The sequence below is a fragment of the Pteronotus mesoamericanus genome, unplaced genomic scaffold (genome assembly GCF_021234165.1).
Source record: "Pteronotus mesoamericanus isolate MK-2021 breed Mesoamerican mustached bat unplaced genomic scaffold, CSHL_Meso_final contig_74, whole genome shotgun sequence".
NCBI lineage: Eukaryota > Metazoa > Chordata > Mammalia > Chiroptera > Mormoopidae > Pteronotus > Pteronotus mesoamericanus.
In genome coordinates this window covers 13,983,371-14,000,116 of record NW_026555247.1, presented here as the reverse complement: position 1 = coordinate 14,000,116, position 16,746 = coordinate 13,983,371, and the positions used below count along the sequence as shown (strand labels likewise).

The 16,746-nt window shown below is 43.5% G+C and overlaps 1 protein-coding gene across 2 annotated transcripts in view; it reads left to right on the top strand.

Annotated features, from left to right (window-relative positions):
* GAREM1 (GRB2 associated regulator of MAPK1 subtype 1) overlaps positions 1-15,219 on the top strand; it is a 177,835-nt gene extending 162,616 nt beyond the window's left edge. The window contains exons 5-6 of one of the 2 annotated variants that reach the window (XM_054583509.1): positions 8,532-8,698; positions 10,172-15,219. In XM_054583509.1, coding sequence (XP_054439484.1) covers positions 8,532-8,698; positions 10,172-11,066 — 1,062 coding nt within the window. In that variant the 3' untranslated portion in view covers positions 11,067-15,219. Of the gene's footprint in view, positions 1-8,531; positions 8,699-10,168 lie in introns of both variants that reach the window. The other variant, XM_054583508.1, reaches the window with a different exon arrangement.
* The last annotated feature ends 1,527 nt before the right edge of the window (positions 15,220-16,746 follow it).

Below are 16,746 nucleotides of genomic sequence, written 5' to 3'. Positions count from 1 at the left end.
TCAAAAAGCTACATGGGCCTGGAAGTCTGCAAACACATGTCAAAAACTGAAATTTTCAGGCAAACCTATAGAGAAATATGAAAGCCGAGAAGTGACCTTAGCTAGTTCTTCCTTGAGCATGGCTAGGCTAGGTCACGGTGCTACCAGAGGGCACAACTCTGGATGTGACCACCCTACAGAATTAGGGGCCTCACGTGACAACCCAACATTTATAAAACCTATGTTTCTTTATAAACTAAGGAAAGTGGCTATGAGAATTGATTCTACTCTGAATTTTCATTTGTTTTGTCCTTGGATTTTTTCCTGTGTCAAATATTAATATTGTAAAAGGCATTAAAGGGCATATTTTTTAAATAAACATGATATATATTAATATTCAAGTTTTGATACTAATGATATTAATCTGGAAGTCATTTTTTACTTTTCAAAATAGTTGCTCTACAAAAGGATTCACTCAGGGTTTCACTAATTAATGAGGTCTCCTAAGGCATTTGACATTTAATTAATTTTAATTACAACTTTTGAGGAGTGCTCTGTAAGCAAGCCATATACCTGTGTTCCCACTTTTTAATTGAAATAAGAACTAAATTATTACTGCGTCTCAGTAATTTTGAAAAAAATTGCCTTCAGCTTCATGGGGGTTATCTGTTTTTAAATGAAACCTTCCAGGCCAAGAAGTTTCTTTTCTCCTGTGTCCAGGAAAAGTCTCAATGATTACAATGTTAATAAAGTAATTATAATATTCTATGGGATAGCTTTTGTTTTTAATTTGTACTCTCAGAGAACATTTGCATAAAATCCCATTAATAGGAGGTTTATGTACCATTCAAGTAGATATGTAATGTATGATTACACTCCTTGCTCAGAAGAGGTCTTTTTATTCTCTGCCCCACTGACATGTTCTTCCTCACGGAAGCACCCAAGGACTTAAACAAGTCTTCTTTTCAGAGCCACTTGCCCTCTGCCTCCCAGCAAGTGGCATCCTGCGCCCCCTCCGCTGCCCTCCCTGCGGCTGGGACCTTGGAGGCCATTTCAGGCATAGGTCTGTCTTAGGTCCCTATCATCTGCATAGAAAATTGGAACAAGAAACGTATGCATCTGAGAATCAGGATCATGGCTGTAAATCACATCTGCCCTTGTGTCATTAATCAAATAGTGGCTCATTTATTGCCATTTTGTCGTTATAAAACTTTAATTTCTGTTTGGCTGAAAATACCGCTGATGGGTACATGACAGGGTTATGAACTCTTTGTATAAAAGCCTCTTTATAAATAAGATTTCTTAAGGCTGTAATGATTTTGTTATCGGGGAGAGAGAGTGTGGGAAGAAATGTGAAATACGGGACAGAGGGCATGCAGTGAAGGCAAAGTGACAAAGTTCAAGGAAGCGTGGTTACAAAACCCCTTTCTTTAGATTGTTGACATTGTCCTGAAACTGGCTTTTTAGAGAAGAAAACTCATAATAAAGGTGAGTCCAATTTTAGATTAAGCTCATCTATAGTATATATATTTCCTGAATCGTGTCTGTATAGAAACAAAATGACCCCTACTTTAGCTAAATATCCCAAAGTCTTTAGTGACTGCCCACCGTTCTCTGAGACAGGAGATTTTCACCCCTAGGCATGTGGTGCTCAACTTTAAGCTGCAGACAAGAAGTATGTAGCCTTCTCAGCGGGTGTCTCCAGATCCACTGCCGTTGATTTAGAAGCTGAGTAACCACTGCTATGAAATTGATTTTTTTTAACACAGTTAAAGCAAAAAACATGTCATAGTAAGTGTACCATCTCCTCTTCTTAAGCTATCTCCTTGGTTCAGATAGAAATGACATGTGAAAGCATTTCTTCCATGGAAGACACATAGGGAGTTCCAGGAAACAAGGACTTTCCAAGCAACGTTGTCATACCAGAAAGCCCCCATTCCCACACTGTGCTGTTTCATAAACACTGTGTGTGTGTGTGTTTTTGTTTCGTATGTTCTTTTAATCCCTAGGAAGGGCAGAGAAAGTTAATGTCACAAGTGTCACAGAGAAATGAGTTCATAGGTAATGTGTATACAATACTCCATACGATTATATGTAATCGTATGTAATGTTTGAATTTTTGTCCTCTAAACATCTGCATGTAACCCTGTTTTCCAATCCTGTAACAATGAACTTTGCATTTTTAACAGATTCTCAACACATTATTTTTAACATGTGGCTGTTCAGCGAAAAGACCTTGTTTTCCATTGTTTCCACGTTTTTGGTCCTTTAACCTGTGTATGCTCAGTTCCCTCATAGCTAAAAAGAGCTAGAGATGTATAAAGTGAAGAGGGGAAAGGAGGGTCAATCCTATTCCAGGTGGTAGGCAATCAAGTTAAGCTTTCTGGACAGTATTCTGAAAAAGAAAATAGCCCTGTTCAGTGATACATTTGGTTTGACCACAGATTGGAGTTGGGTTTTGACTTTGCTGGCCGCCTTCACTTAGAAACATAAAGCCTTCCAAAGTCACTTACACTTTTGGACGTCTTCCATCTTTGCTTTAGCTGTTAGATAATAAGCTGCAGTTACTTGTCTAGCTTTAGGTGGCCTGTGGTGGCACGGCAAAGGCAGGGGGCAATAGCAAAACGTGTGTTCTCTTTTCTGTGTTAAATGAAAAGAGAGCCTAGGTCCCAGGAGTCCACGTGTACTCAGCCTCCAGCTTACCTGTGTGCATGTACAACACATCCCCAGGAACATTTCTCAAGTTTCTCTCAAGTTAAAAAGAAAAAGAACTGCCTCCTTCAGTCCTGTATCGCTTTCTAATACCTTGCTCCCCTTGACCTTCCAACTAGTACTCCCGAAAAGAGGGGTCTGTCCTCCCTCACTCTACCCTCGCCTCCTGTTCTAGCTTTGGCTCCCTGGGATCACTTGACTCAAGCTTCACTTGCTCAGAATTCCAGTGGCCTGCCAACTATGACCTAACTTCTGCACCTTTCTGGACTTCCTGACATCTTTTAACCTTTACCCTTTCCCCTGCCGTCCTCACCCCGCCCCTGGCTTCTCTGACACCATTCAAGCGTGGGTCTTCTCTGTGAGGGGTAAGATGTGGTCACTTCCGTGTCTCCTTCTTTGTCTCCTCATCTGCCCGTCCCCTTTGGCCTTCCTCACTTCTCATTTGAAAGCTCAATGCCTTCACGGCTCCGGATTCTATCGGTAGAACGTCTAGCTCCAGCTCAGTAATTTCAAAACTGAATTCCTTGGTTTCTCCCAAGCTCTGTTCTCTAAGTTTCTGATAAATGCCACTAGCATTTATTTCACCATCCAAGCCCCCAGGCCAGCACCTCGTAGGTTTTTGCATGCCTCCGTACCTTTGACACGCATAATTCCCTCTTCCTCAAGACGTTCTCAGTAAAATTTCCTATGAATTTATTCTTCTTCTGACACCTCGAATAAGTTCATGGTGCCCCCACTAACCCTTGCTCCTACTTCTATTATTGCACAGCCAATTTGTATCTCGATTATGTGTTTGCCTCCCTCCCTCCATTCCTACCAATTCCATGAGCTTATTGTATATTCAACACTACCTCAATGAGAATAGGATAGGGCATGCCGCATATATTTCAACAAATGAATAGCAAAAATGGAATTAATGTAGTATGTAGGAAAGGAGAAAGTGACAGCCATGTTCCTGAAGAATTTAAGGATCATGGAAGTAGATGGTCACTATGATCCTGGCTGGGAGCCCCCAGGGTCAACAGCTTTTATAGCTTACTTCAAACCCCCACTGTTAAGTTACATGAGCATGGTAGATGGCAGTGACCTGAATATGCCTCCCTAAGAATGCAGGGTGGGGCAAGAGTGAGTTTACAGTGGGGGGTACGTGAAACACAGAGTTTATTCTTGTATTATTATTGATTAATTATTGTATTATTTTCCATACAAACAACTGTAAACCTATTTTTGTGCCACCCTGTGGGCCACATAGACTTAAGAAACATGACAGACCTAGAAAGAGCAGAACTCATCATTTTTTCAATAAATTAGCTTTCTCTTTAGCCCTGGGTTAGCAAACTGCTTCATGAATAACAAGGAGAGTTGTTTAATTCTGGACAGTGGGATCTTCTGTTTGATAAGAATTGAATTACTGAGTGTTTTAGAAAAAGGAAAGACTTTCTGTGAAGGAGCAAGGAGGAGGGAATTATGCTGAAAGGGGAGTGGTTAGAAAGACAAGCTTTAGACCAGAGAATTGTTGGTGGAGCAAGGCTCTGGGTACGATGGAGTTGGCCCGCCTGCTGCCTCCTGAATCCGTGCTGTGCTCATTGACCCTGTCGTAAACAGTGGGGGCCAGGAGATTCTCTGCAAACACTCAGGCAAAGGTCGCCCATAATCTGCAATGGACGGTAGCACCTGCCTTAAAACGGACACCTGCCCCTCGCTTAGCAGCAGGGTTGGATGGAGGTTGATTCCTGCTAATCCATATGCCTCTCCTCCTCTGCGCTACCAGTTGGAGACCAGCCTCAAATGCTGTGCTGGCTGTGAAGAAAAGAGCGCTAGACCCCCAGGCATGGCAGATTCCGTTACCTCCTAATTTTAGAATAATAATTATGCTGGGGTCGCTGACGAAGAAAGCCACATTTCCCAGTTTGCAAGTATCATCACTGTCGTTTTCACTCTAATACTAAGTCAGGGGTGGTCAAAATGGCGGAGTTGATGCTGGTGATGGAGTCGATGGTGGTCATACGTGCCAGGTCTGCTGGCACATATTTCCGCTAAATTGACCCTACTATGAAGTCACATAAAAAATAACACCCAGTCAAAATGACTTACCTATAACAAGTGCCACATAAAGCTATAAAAAGCATTCTTATGGTATATGTTTAAAAATAAAAGTGCCTTTTTGTGGGGGATTTTTTGGTGGCATCCGTTAATGCCTACCTAGCATTCTGTGTGACATATTCCTGCCAGAGGTGACAAATCCCCAAACTCTGCCGCCCACAGGGCAGTAATAACAATGATGACAGCCCCTGCCATTTTCATCTTCAGGCTAATTGAACATCCATGGAAAGTAAGTTAATATGGACTGTGTTAGCAGCGTCTGGAGTTGTGACGGTCCCTGACCGAGCCTGTACCGTTTGGGGCTGGGACTGAGGAACTGGCATTTTGCGGGGGGCAGCGAGAATTAAAACAGTGGGCCGCAGGAGAGCTCGCGGCGCTTAGGTAACACTGAATCTGCCACAGCGGGTGGACCTGTGTGTTCATGAAGAGTAGTGGGAGAAGTAACTGGAAAGATGAGTCGGGTGGGACAGTTTCTTCTGGCTAGAAGAAAGGGCGAGGACGCCGGCAGAGGGCCCCAGGGGAAGGCAGGACAGGCTGGCCTTTTCCGAGTGATCGGGGGTGGAGGGGGAGGCCATGGCGATGGGAAGTCACGTGATGAAGGCCACACGGTGGGACCTTTAGAAGGAATGTGCTGAACATGGAGCATTTAAAAGTGAAATTGAATATGAGGGGAAACTGGAAATGAGGTGATTGGCCATCCAGTCTTGTAAATTGCCTTTTACTGTAAGATAAAATGTATTTCAAGTGCAGCTACAGTTTTTCTTGGATACAAACATCCCATGTTGAATCAAATCAAGAAGCAAGGGAAGGTAGGATGTTTACTGTTATAGGATGTAAGAGGAAATAAGATGGCACAGTAAACCCTCACGATTTGTAACTTCTGAATCCCAAAATATACACATTCCACCAAAGCCGATCATGTTTCCCATAAAATACAGTGCAGTGTGACTTCATTGGAGGAACCACATGCGCAGCGGCAAGGTGACCGGGCAACGCGTGGAGACATGTGTGTGGGGTCCGGGTGGCCGCCCTCATGCACCTGCCTGGGGGGGCGCGTTTGGGGCCTTGACAAATTCACATCGGAATTCTTGTCATGGATGGGACACTTTTAAAGTCATGTTTTTTTGTTGTTTTAACTACCTTTTCTCCAAAATGGGTTTCCAATAAGCCGGGTTCTTTCCCTTTGAACTCACATGATTATGCCCGAACTGCCTCATTATCACAACAGCCGAAAATCTTTCTCTGGCTTTAGATCGCCACCACTTTGCTGGCCATGTCCCTTCTCCCGAGAGTAAGAGCCACACACGCGCGCTCACACTCTGTCACACACACACACACACACACACTCATTCTTTAACTCCTTTCAGGCGTGTGGCTACCCAAAAGCTCTCTATATCTCCAGTGCTGTTTGGAGTTCAGCTGTAAACACTCCCAGTTGACCACAGCTCACCTCACAGGGCCCCGTGGCCAACAAATGCTTCTTTTCACTACAACCCCCTCTCCCCTCATGTGGGAAACCTATTGGAAAGCTCTTTAGGATGCCCAGTTTATGGAAGGAGGTGGCAGAACCAGCTCTAAGTGACCTTGAGTGCCTGGGGTGTGTTTTAAGAACAGGAAGAGAGGGCTTCTCGTAGGTCACGCTCAACTTCGACCGGCTTTTCCATGTTCTAAGACCTAGGCCAGCCGATTACTTTAAATTAAAATGCATATTGTAATCGACATCTCAGCATATTATAATTGGCATGTAGGTAAACAGTGTCTAATGAAGTGTCGTACTTATTGACTAATTCCAAACTTTAGAAAATTCTAAATCACATTCAGCATTAACCATGTTTTCCTCATGTCCATTCCTCTTTAACCCAATATTGAGGAATGACTATGTTCTTAAAATGAAAAAGTTAGCTGACAGACTCATCTTCTCACATTTTTCATAATAACTAATACTGTAAACATAAATGCAACCAACATCTATAATAGTTATACCCATCTATCCTAGAGTCTATAGACATTCCCTAAGCAAGAAAAGAAACAATGGTTACTTTACAATTCACTTGTGAGGCAGAAACAAGATGACACAGTGTACTGGTTACTTAATTACTTATTTTGTAACCAGTCTATAGTCCTATAAGACGGGGAGGCAGATGACCCTGCCAGAGCTTTCCAATGTCCTAGTAGGTTCTCAGCTTCTTAAGGAGACCCAAAGTGGCACAAGAGGTTCCCTGAGCCAGCCGAACAATCCTCTCTCTTCTTCATCCAAACCTCTTGTCCTCCAGATTTTCTTCCTGCCATCATCCTCCACCGCCACCTTTTTAATAAAAAGCTCAAAAGGGGAAAACTCAGAAGAAAACCTGCTGCTCTGAGTATTTTGTTTTAGCCTAAGGAGCTTCTCCAGATGAAAAATTATAACCGGCGGGTCCCCATAAGCAGGGTGGTGGGTCCCCAGCCATGATCCCCAGCCCCAGGGAGAAATCTAGTGGGTCCGATTTTTTAAATCGCTTCCATTTCACTTAGAATTGAGGCTCACCGGGTCACCATAGACACGTGACATTTCTTCCCATCTGATTTTCTCTGGCACATGGTTCAGGCCTGGGAAGCCAGTGAGATGCCCTGTGTGAGGTGTCGGTGATAGAAGATGCAATGCAACGTGAACCCATTGCATTTGGCCTTAAGCAAGCTCAATGCCAAAGCTAACGGGAGCTGGCCGTTTCGGTGTCTGTATTACCCCGGAGCTGCTGGGGCAGAAAGGAAGGGAAGGCAAAGGTGAAGAAATTGGTGGGGACGCAGCTAAAAGCAGGCAAGGGTGTTTCTGACTGTCACAATTGGCTCTATTTTTACAAGCTGTGTCATTGAGGGTAGTCTAACAGAACCAGGTATCAACTGCCCCCTGCTGTCTGACAGAGAGAAGTACACAAAAACATCCCCTTCATTAGAGTCATAATCTGAATGCTCACAGTGAATGCAGGCGGATCGCAGAAGCCAAGGACGTGGCAGGTCACCTAGATCCTCTCTGCTGTGAAGACAAAGGGAGGACGAGAGTTGGAGGCGTTATAAAAAGTACCATTTGGGGAATTTGGAGAGCTGCCTTATTACTCCTATTACAGCCTTGCTTCTCGAAGTGTGGGCCATGGTCCAGCAGCATCAGTATCTCCGGCGAGCTTACTGAAAATGCAGAGTCTCAGGCCCCGCCTTTCGCCCCGCGAATCAGAATCTTCACAGGATCGCAAGGTCCCCAGGCGATCCGTGTGCCTATTGACATGTGAGAAGCCCTGAGTATAACTCCAGAAAGAGCTTTGACCCTGGAGAAGGCCCACTGTGCTCTAAGGTTTACCTCCAACTGAATTCAGTCTGAACAGCGAATAAACTGAATAGGAGAGTTTATCCCTTGCGAAGGTCCTGATTTCCTTATGCCCTCATTTTCTTAATACTCTTGGTTTATATGTGCCCACCTAACACTACCTCCTTCCTTCACTTGCCCTATGCCACGTGACTTGCCGTAGTTCAACAGCAGCTGGCCCTTGCCAAGCAGTGTCTTTTAAAACCAGTCGGTCCCAGCAAGGATGCGAAAGGCGTCGATTTTACCTCCGGCAGCTTCTGCGTGTCCCTTCGCTTTTGTTTGCTCTGGTCTTCTCTCTCAGTCCCGGTCCCGGCACCTGCTGGTACGGTTGGGCCCCACACGCTGGAGCCGCCCCGTGCATGGTCGGTCTGTTGCTAACCCGGAGTGTTCTTTTCCGCGCCAGGTCAGGGAAGAGTGCCGGCTCCTGAACGCCCCACCTGTTCCGCCCCGGAGCGCAAAGCCTTTGTCCACCAGTCCCTCCATCCCTCCTCGCTCAGTCAAACCAGCGCGGCAGCAGACCCGGTCTCCCAGCCCCACCTTGTCCTACTATTCTTCAGGGCTGCACGACATGTAAGTCTTCACGCCAGGGCCTTCTTCCGCAGGACTCTCCTCCTCGGCCAGGTCGCGGGGTCTGGAGAGGCATGTGTAGGTAGCCATCACCTAGGCAGGTGGTGGGAGAGAAAATGTTCTTTATGGTTTTAAACAGTTCTCCTGGAACCGCATGATGGGCCCTTGTTGGGTTTGAGCTAGCGTGAAAGAGCCAGTGTCCTAGGAAGAAAAGATACCAGAATCCATGCGAAATTCAGTGATGAAAGCCAACCGGATCCTCTTAGAAGCACCCCACGGGCTGCCATCGGTTCGCACAAACCAGCGCGCAGAGTTCCTTCCACTTTGACTTCAGCACAAGCAGACAGACAGCACCTTCACCTGGGATTTAGCATGAAAGGGTCTCATGGCTCACTCTCTCCTTTGAATTTGCAGCCAGGACAGGAAGCCCTTCTTGACCATTGCAGTCAGGTAGTCATTCACTTCTGTCTGGATCCTTCCAGTGTTTGGAGCTCATTCTTTTGCAATGCAGCTCATTTCATTGTTGGCAAATGCCAATTACTGTTTTGTTTTGGTTTTTTTTTAAGAAACCTTTCATCCCATCGAGTTGAAATCTATTTCCATGTAATTTCCAAGTATTTCTTACGTCTAGAAAAGCAAATATAGGTCCACTTTACCTCTCTTTGTCAGCCCGTGGAAATGTGAAGTCAGCTAGGATGTAAGTCTTCTCTCCTCAGTTCCATCAGCTGTTTCCCGGACAGCACCACCTGATCACCCACCTCTGACACACTCTGGCCTCACTGTCACTCTTAAACTGTGGCCCCAGAGCTGAATGCACTTGGATGACCCCCAGCTGATCTTTACAGTTTTAAGTAGCTCACCTCTGCAGGGATTTTTTGTTCTCCGGACGTTTAAACTTTTATGCTAATGTGAGTCACTGTACAGAAACGAAGGCAAGCGTAAGCATTTTATTTGAAGCATTTCCTCCTCCCTCGGGCTTTTGGATGGAAATAGAATCATGGGTGGGGGTGATGTAGTCATGTCACTAGTACAGGGATGACAAGCAGGAGACGCCATAGATTGCTTTCTCACCCCACCCTCGCCCGCTGCAGACATCACTGATCAATCACATGCCTGTCGATGATACGCCCAAACATGGCTTAAGAATGTTTCTCATCATAAAGGTCTAGGCATCCACTAACAATGATTTTCTTGCTAGTTAAAAAAAAAAAAAATTATATATTTGGCATCTCCATTGCAGCATTTTAAATCATTATGTTTATATCCATAATTACCAATATTTTTAAGTAATGTAAAGATTCTGTTTTTAAAAAACTCAATGAGGTTAGCAGGTCCTTCACTGAATTCATGATAAGAAATATTGCATATTTTTCTAACTACATTTTTCTAATCAGAAGTAAGATCTATGGGAGAAAGGCTTGGGATGGAACTTCTATTTCTAAACGAATCTCCCTTTCTCTGCTTGCTTTTAAGCAGCGTTACTAAAAGCGACGCCAGTCCCTCTGAAAGTGCCCCCGTTTCCTGCTATCCGTGTGACCGAGTGAAAGCCGATTCTGTGGACCTGAAGTCCCCCTCGGGAAGCCCTTCCGCCGACGCGCTCTCCTCCCGGCTCTCGTGGCCTAACCATTACTCGGGAGCCTCGGAGAGCCAGACCAGGAGCGACTTCCTGCTGGATCCCAGCCGGAGTTACAGTTATCCTCGGCAGAAAACACCAGGCACACCAAAGAGAAACTGCCCAGCACCTTTTGATTTCGAAGGCTGTGAGCCCTCGGCCTGTCCCACCAGCTCGGTCCCTGCAGAGTCCAGCAGCAGCGTCTCGGGCTGTCCCAAGTCAGCCAGCTACTGTCTGGAGAGAACGGATGAGAAAACTCTCGTAGCTGGCACAACAAAGCAGAGTATCTCATGCCCTGCCTTGCCTCCCAGGGCCCCAAAACCAGTGGAAGAGAAAGCCTCCTCTGCGGCTTCTCCTTTGCCTCTGAAAATCGATGGTGCTGAGGAAGACCCCAAGTCTGGGTCACCGGACCTCTCTGAGGACCAGTATTTTGTTAAAAAGGGCATGCAGGACATCTTCTCGGTCTCTTACCCCTTCTCGTCTCCACTGCACCTCCAGCTGGCCCCCAGGTCCTGCGGCGATGGCTCCCCGTGGCAGCCACCCGCTGACCTGTCGGGACTCTCAATTGAAGAAGTGTCCAAGTCGTTACGGTTTATCGGTTTGTCTGAAGATGTCATATCATTCTTCGTTACTGAAAAGATTGATGGGAATTTGCTTGTCCAACTAACAGAAGAAATCCTCTCAGAGGATTTCAAATTAAGCAAACTGCAGGTGAAGAAAATCATGCAATTCATTAATGGCTGGAGGCCCAAAATATAGCCAAGTAACCCTGGCTAGCATTGAATAAAACTGATAAATGTGTGTGTGCTAGAAGGGCTGGGCTAGGACACAGTTTCATGTTTTTTGCACTAAAAACCTTCTCTGTAAATAGGGATAAGAGAAACTCTTACTATACAGATTCCGTTTTTGAATGGTGAACAGGCTATTTTGTACGTCAATAAAAATGCTGTACAGAACAGCTTAGAGGTGTGCCTTGTACGCCACTCAACACTCAGCAGCTGCTAAACAAAAGGCACGTTCAGAGAAGTAATTCTTACCCAAGTAGGCTTATGCGAGAAGGTATGATATTTATTACAAAATAGCCAAAGCTGAAAGACATAAGAATCTTTAAAAAACAAAAAAAAACTTTTGAACAACAATTCCTTCCTTTGGGGGAATCGACTTTAGACAATTAACTCTATTCTGTGCTCTGTTGTTTGGATTACACAATGCTAATTGTTTTACTCCTGTGCCTGACAATGTTAGTGATCTGAAATGACACTTTAATGTTCTATGCTTGGTGGGGATCTTTTCATCAAAAGGCATTTTCCAAAAGTCATGTGTTGACAGAAGATAAATGACGTCCTTAGAAATAGTACAAACCATGACCACAATAATTATCTGTAACTGCTGCTAATTTTATTGAGCAGAAGAAAAAAAAACAGAATAGATACAAATATGTATGTATACACAATACAAATGTATATGTTTTAAACATCATTTTCAGTCTGATATTTTAGATAACGTCTATTCCCTTCCCAATATCCACTGAGGTTCGGGGCCATTAACTAAGTTGCCTCTCATAGGAAGAGCAGATAGAATGACCCAGAGGGTCTTAGAACCCTGCCCTTAGAAGCTCAGACTCATTAGGGCTTCATCACTAAAACTTTGGAAGAAATCAATAGAGAGCCTGTTTGGAAGAATTAAATTTGATTTTAGGCCTATGGGAGGCTGGGTTTTGCATAAAATACTCCCATGCTAATGTCTGGGGAAATGACAATTTCTGTCAAATGACAATTCTTCTCGGGTTTGAGGGTCTTATTCTTCTGCTCTCTGAAAGTGAGGTCTGAAGAGGTTTCTCTGAGTGCGTTAGGTGCTCTCAGACATCACACACCCATCTTCTGTTATGCGCAACATCTGTGGATGCATCTGTGGAGTCCTTTTTAAAAGTATTGATTAGTATTTGTGCATAACCATCGTCATTCCTCTTTTCCAAAGAAAAAACATTACCACCATACTTTTATAAAGAATTTCAGAACATTATTCTGTCGAATTTTGCCAAATGCCCTTCAATATTCCAAAATACAATGGCCTCACCATAATTTTTGACTTTTTGCAGGAATATGGATCTTAGCAAAGTTTAGGTTCTCCAAGCAAGCCGTCCCCATATAGCCCAGGGAGTTTGTGCCCGGATTCTGGATGTGCTCTGTGATGGAGGTGTCAGTGCAACTTGCAGGGTTGGCTCATATCTTATTAATTGCTCTTCCTGCCCCCTGAACTAAATAAAAAATGTAAAGACAAGACCCATCCATTTAATTTTGCATACCTGTGCAATATGGCTTTATTTCTTGGTGTTCAAGATATTGGTAATCTATCTCATGGTTTAGAATTGAGATGAATTGATACCTCTTTGTTTTCCATCCTAAATGTCTTTTTTTTTAAAAAATCTATGTAGAAGCTTTCAGTAGTGCACTCATAGGACAGAGGACCCTCAGTCACTCTCATGTTGAGAGAGCATCCTTCGCTCTGAGGGGCAACTTCCTTAGCAACGTTAACCTCTCAGAATTTTCCCTTTAAATTAATAGAAACAGACAGGATGCCATTGAAAAGCCACATGTTTTATTTTTTTCGGCAAACTCTTGCCAAATCCAGTTTTAAACACATAGCCCTTGGACACAATTCTCTAGTTCAGGTGAGAGGAAAGGTGAGTTTGGGTTTACTGCAATGGCTGCTCCACATAAACAACTGACTGCTTTGATCTTTATTTGCAAAAACTTTACACAAAATAGTGTCCGTTGTTTTGTCTTGACCTGTTTATTGAGCTTGTGTTGATGGCAATATAGAGACTCCTAGAGGCAAGGGCAGGTCTATGGCCTTCGATGTGTGCATTCAGAATTTATCGAGCATCTTTCCTGTGCCAGGCACTAGGCTGGCATGACTCGACAATGCTGACAAAAGGATATAGCTCCTGCCCTCTTGGAATTCATAATATTTATATTTTAAATTACAGTTGCTGAGACTATGAATATGTGGGGAGTGACACGAAATCCTTTGGGCAGTTGGACGTGTGGAGAATTAAGTGTTTCCTGTCTTTAAAGAACCCACAGATGGAAGAAATATGGGCTCTGTTAAAGGGGTATAAAACAAATATAATACCATAAGACAATGAAAACTGGGAATATGTTGGAGGCAGAAAGCAACTCTGATTCCCACTGGCTAATGTTCTCTTTGACTGATTTGGGATTTTTTTTTAATTGTAATAAATGGCACCAGCATCTCTAAAGCCACAGATAAATGTAATTGTCATTACTGAACTGAACCTGTGTTCATAGGGGACCTTGGACCCCAGCTAAAGAAGGCATGTGTAGCTGGAGAGAATCAAGACGAGAAATCAGAGCAGGCATGAAAAAGTAGCAGCCTTTCCCTTCTGACACCTGTGATTTTTGTAGTGAAAAGTGAGGTATTGATATTCCCCACAAGCAGAACTTTTTCCAGCCAACCAGGTCAAAACCAAGGACATCTGATCAGTTCCCTGCAGATAGTGCAGTGATCGCGGTGCTTGCGGGAAAGTGTCTGTCTGAACAGGACCCTTTAGGAGGCGTCCTTAAATTCATGGCTAAAATCATGATGGCCCCATAAGAAAAGAAAATCAGCAATAAACCAAACCAAGCTGCTAAAATGTAAAACGTGGACCTGGCTCATCTTGGGAGGGAGAACTCAAACACAGATCAATTCCTTTTCAGAATCTTGCCAACACCTGCACCGCCTCTCTCCTTGAAGTTGAGCTGCTCAACTTTATGAACTGTGAAATTTACATTTATACTCTTCCAACCCACATACACCATTTAAGTTTATGAAGTCGCAGCAAGCTGCCCATGTGACTCAATTGTAGTGTTTATTCTTGTCTCATGTGGAAATAAAACAATAATCATATGGGAAAATATTGTGACAGTCCATTCCAACTGTTTTCAGACACATCCATAAACACCCTTTGTTCACATTCCGGAACCACCTGCACATCGTCCACATAGCTCCTCGAGAAGTCCGGGGTGAGTGTGGATGGATAGAGGGCCCTTCGTTTTCCAAACACTGTTTAACAATTCACTACTCATCATGCCTCAAAGGTATAAGAGTAACATTTTTAATAACAAACTGGAAAACAAAACAGTTCTCCAAAGAACCTCATGAACTAGTCAAAGAAACTTCTAACTTTGTCCACCGGAAAAGTTAGTTCTGATGTTGGACACATGAGACTCTCAGAAACTCCATCCATTATATCAATTCCTGCTATTTTTCTAGTACCGTAAATGCTTCCGGCTGCTGGAGTGAGGGGAGGAATGTGCGCAGAGCACACAGACGGAGAGTGGGACTTCCCTAGTGGGCTGTGGTAGCGTGGAATTGCTGTGGCCGCTTCTTGTCAAATCCCATCGTTTGGTCTTTAAAACCCAGTGTTTTAAAATCTGTCTACTTGTGAAAGCCAGAGGTAAACGTGATTTCAGTTAAAACTATATAGAAGTATCTTCTGTCATTTTGCTGCTCTGTCTAATTTTTAGGCTATGATTTTTGTAATGAGCTTATCAGATGACAAATTTCCTTTGTTTACAATCTCATGTAGTAGGGCTCAGATCATTTCTCAGCTATAAACCTCTTCTCCCATTTTCATATTAAGTTCCATTTAAGATGGAACTGTTTAAACTAAGCCTCAAAATTGAGCTCAATTAAAAATTGTGGCATTTTCCTTAACTTAAATGGAAGCAGTATATTCTTTTCAAGGAATTTTAGAACCATTCACTATTCCTTGGCTTGGGAAACTGAAGTTGTTAAGCACCAGTTAACAGCTGCATTGCTTTCCAGAGCATTACCTAACGGGCCCCATGTGCACCTCAAGCTAAACATGGTCTGTGACGTCTAAAAACTTTATTGTTGATCTCAATGGGTCTGAAATGTCTATAAATAAAGAAATTTTAAAAATTACTCTTCTTGCAATTGTTCCTCAGTGAGTCACGCCTACTGTATAGTTTTCTAGACTCTCTCTTCCTCATCCTCATTAAGAAGGGAACTTGTCTAAAGAAATTTTTTTTTTTTTTTGGATCTTTAAAACTATAGCTTTATTGAGGAAACATTGATGGATTATAAACTGCACATATTTAAAGCATACAATTTGATTAATTTTGACAAATATATTTATCCTTGAAATTATCACCACAGGTAAGATACTAAACTTATCAATTATCCTCAAACATTTTCTTTTTTAAATATTTTATTGTTTATGCTATTGCAGTTGTCACTTTTTGTCCCTTCAGCCCACCCCACTCAGCCCCCCCACACACACACTCAGTCCCCACACTGTTGTCCATGTCCTTGGGTCCTTCATATAAGTTCTGTGACCAATCCCTTCACTTTCTTTCAGTCAGTCCCTGCCTCCCCTGGCCCCTCTTACAGCTCTCCGTCTATTCCATGATTCTATGCCTCTGGTTCTATTTTTGCTCATTATTTATTTTGTTCATTAGATTCCTCTTATAAGTGAGAACACATGGCATTTGTCTTTCACCGACTGGTTCATTTCATTGATAAGTCCATTCTTTATTAACAAGAGGTTGAAAACTATGGCTGTTGTACAGAGGAGAAGCCGGGAGCCAAGTCACGTGATGGCCTTCAAGCAGAACCCAGTACCTGTGGGATCAGGAGTTAGAACAGAGGACGAGTATAGATGAACTGGTGAGCTCTTAAAAAAAGTGTACATGTTTAGGCAGGGAAAAGGTAGCACAGAGGCCTATCTCTGACTTTTCTCTCATTATATCTCTTTGGTTTAAGTTTTTAAATTGTATAATTGCATGTAGCATAAACAAGTGAGTGGAAATGGTGTAGGGCGCTAGAGAAAGTCAAGAGCATTTAGCGCGCTGTGGGATCCATCTGTAAGTTTTAGATAAAAGTTGGCACATGGCAAGTAAAGGTTGGTTAAGAGGGCTTTTATTGTACTCCAAATGGCATGAGATAGCTTCCCAACATTCACACCCTAAGTATGCATGTGCGTGTGTGTGTACGTGCATGTGTGTGTGTGTGTGTGTGTGTGTGTGAAGCCATTGGGTCGAGGGGCTTTGGGGGAGGGTGGAAGGTATGGGAGACCATGGGATCAGATTTCCTGAGGCCTGGTGGGGCTTCCCCCAAGCGTCACACTGGAAAAAAAGTTTTTTTATTTTTTTTTCAGTGTTACTTACAATCTCATGAAAAGAAATAAAATTAGTAAAGGAAGTTTGGGTACCCCCTAAACCAACACCTCTAGGTCTCAGCACTATTGACATTTGGGGAGGGGTAATTTTTTGTGGGGGCTCCTCTGCACTGTGGGATGTTTAACAGCTTTACAGCCTCTACACCCCCCAGGTGCCAATAGCAGCTTCTCTAAGTTGCAACAATCGAAAATGTCTCCAGACATTTCTAAATGTGCCATGGGGGACACAAT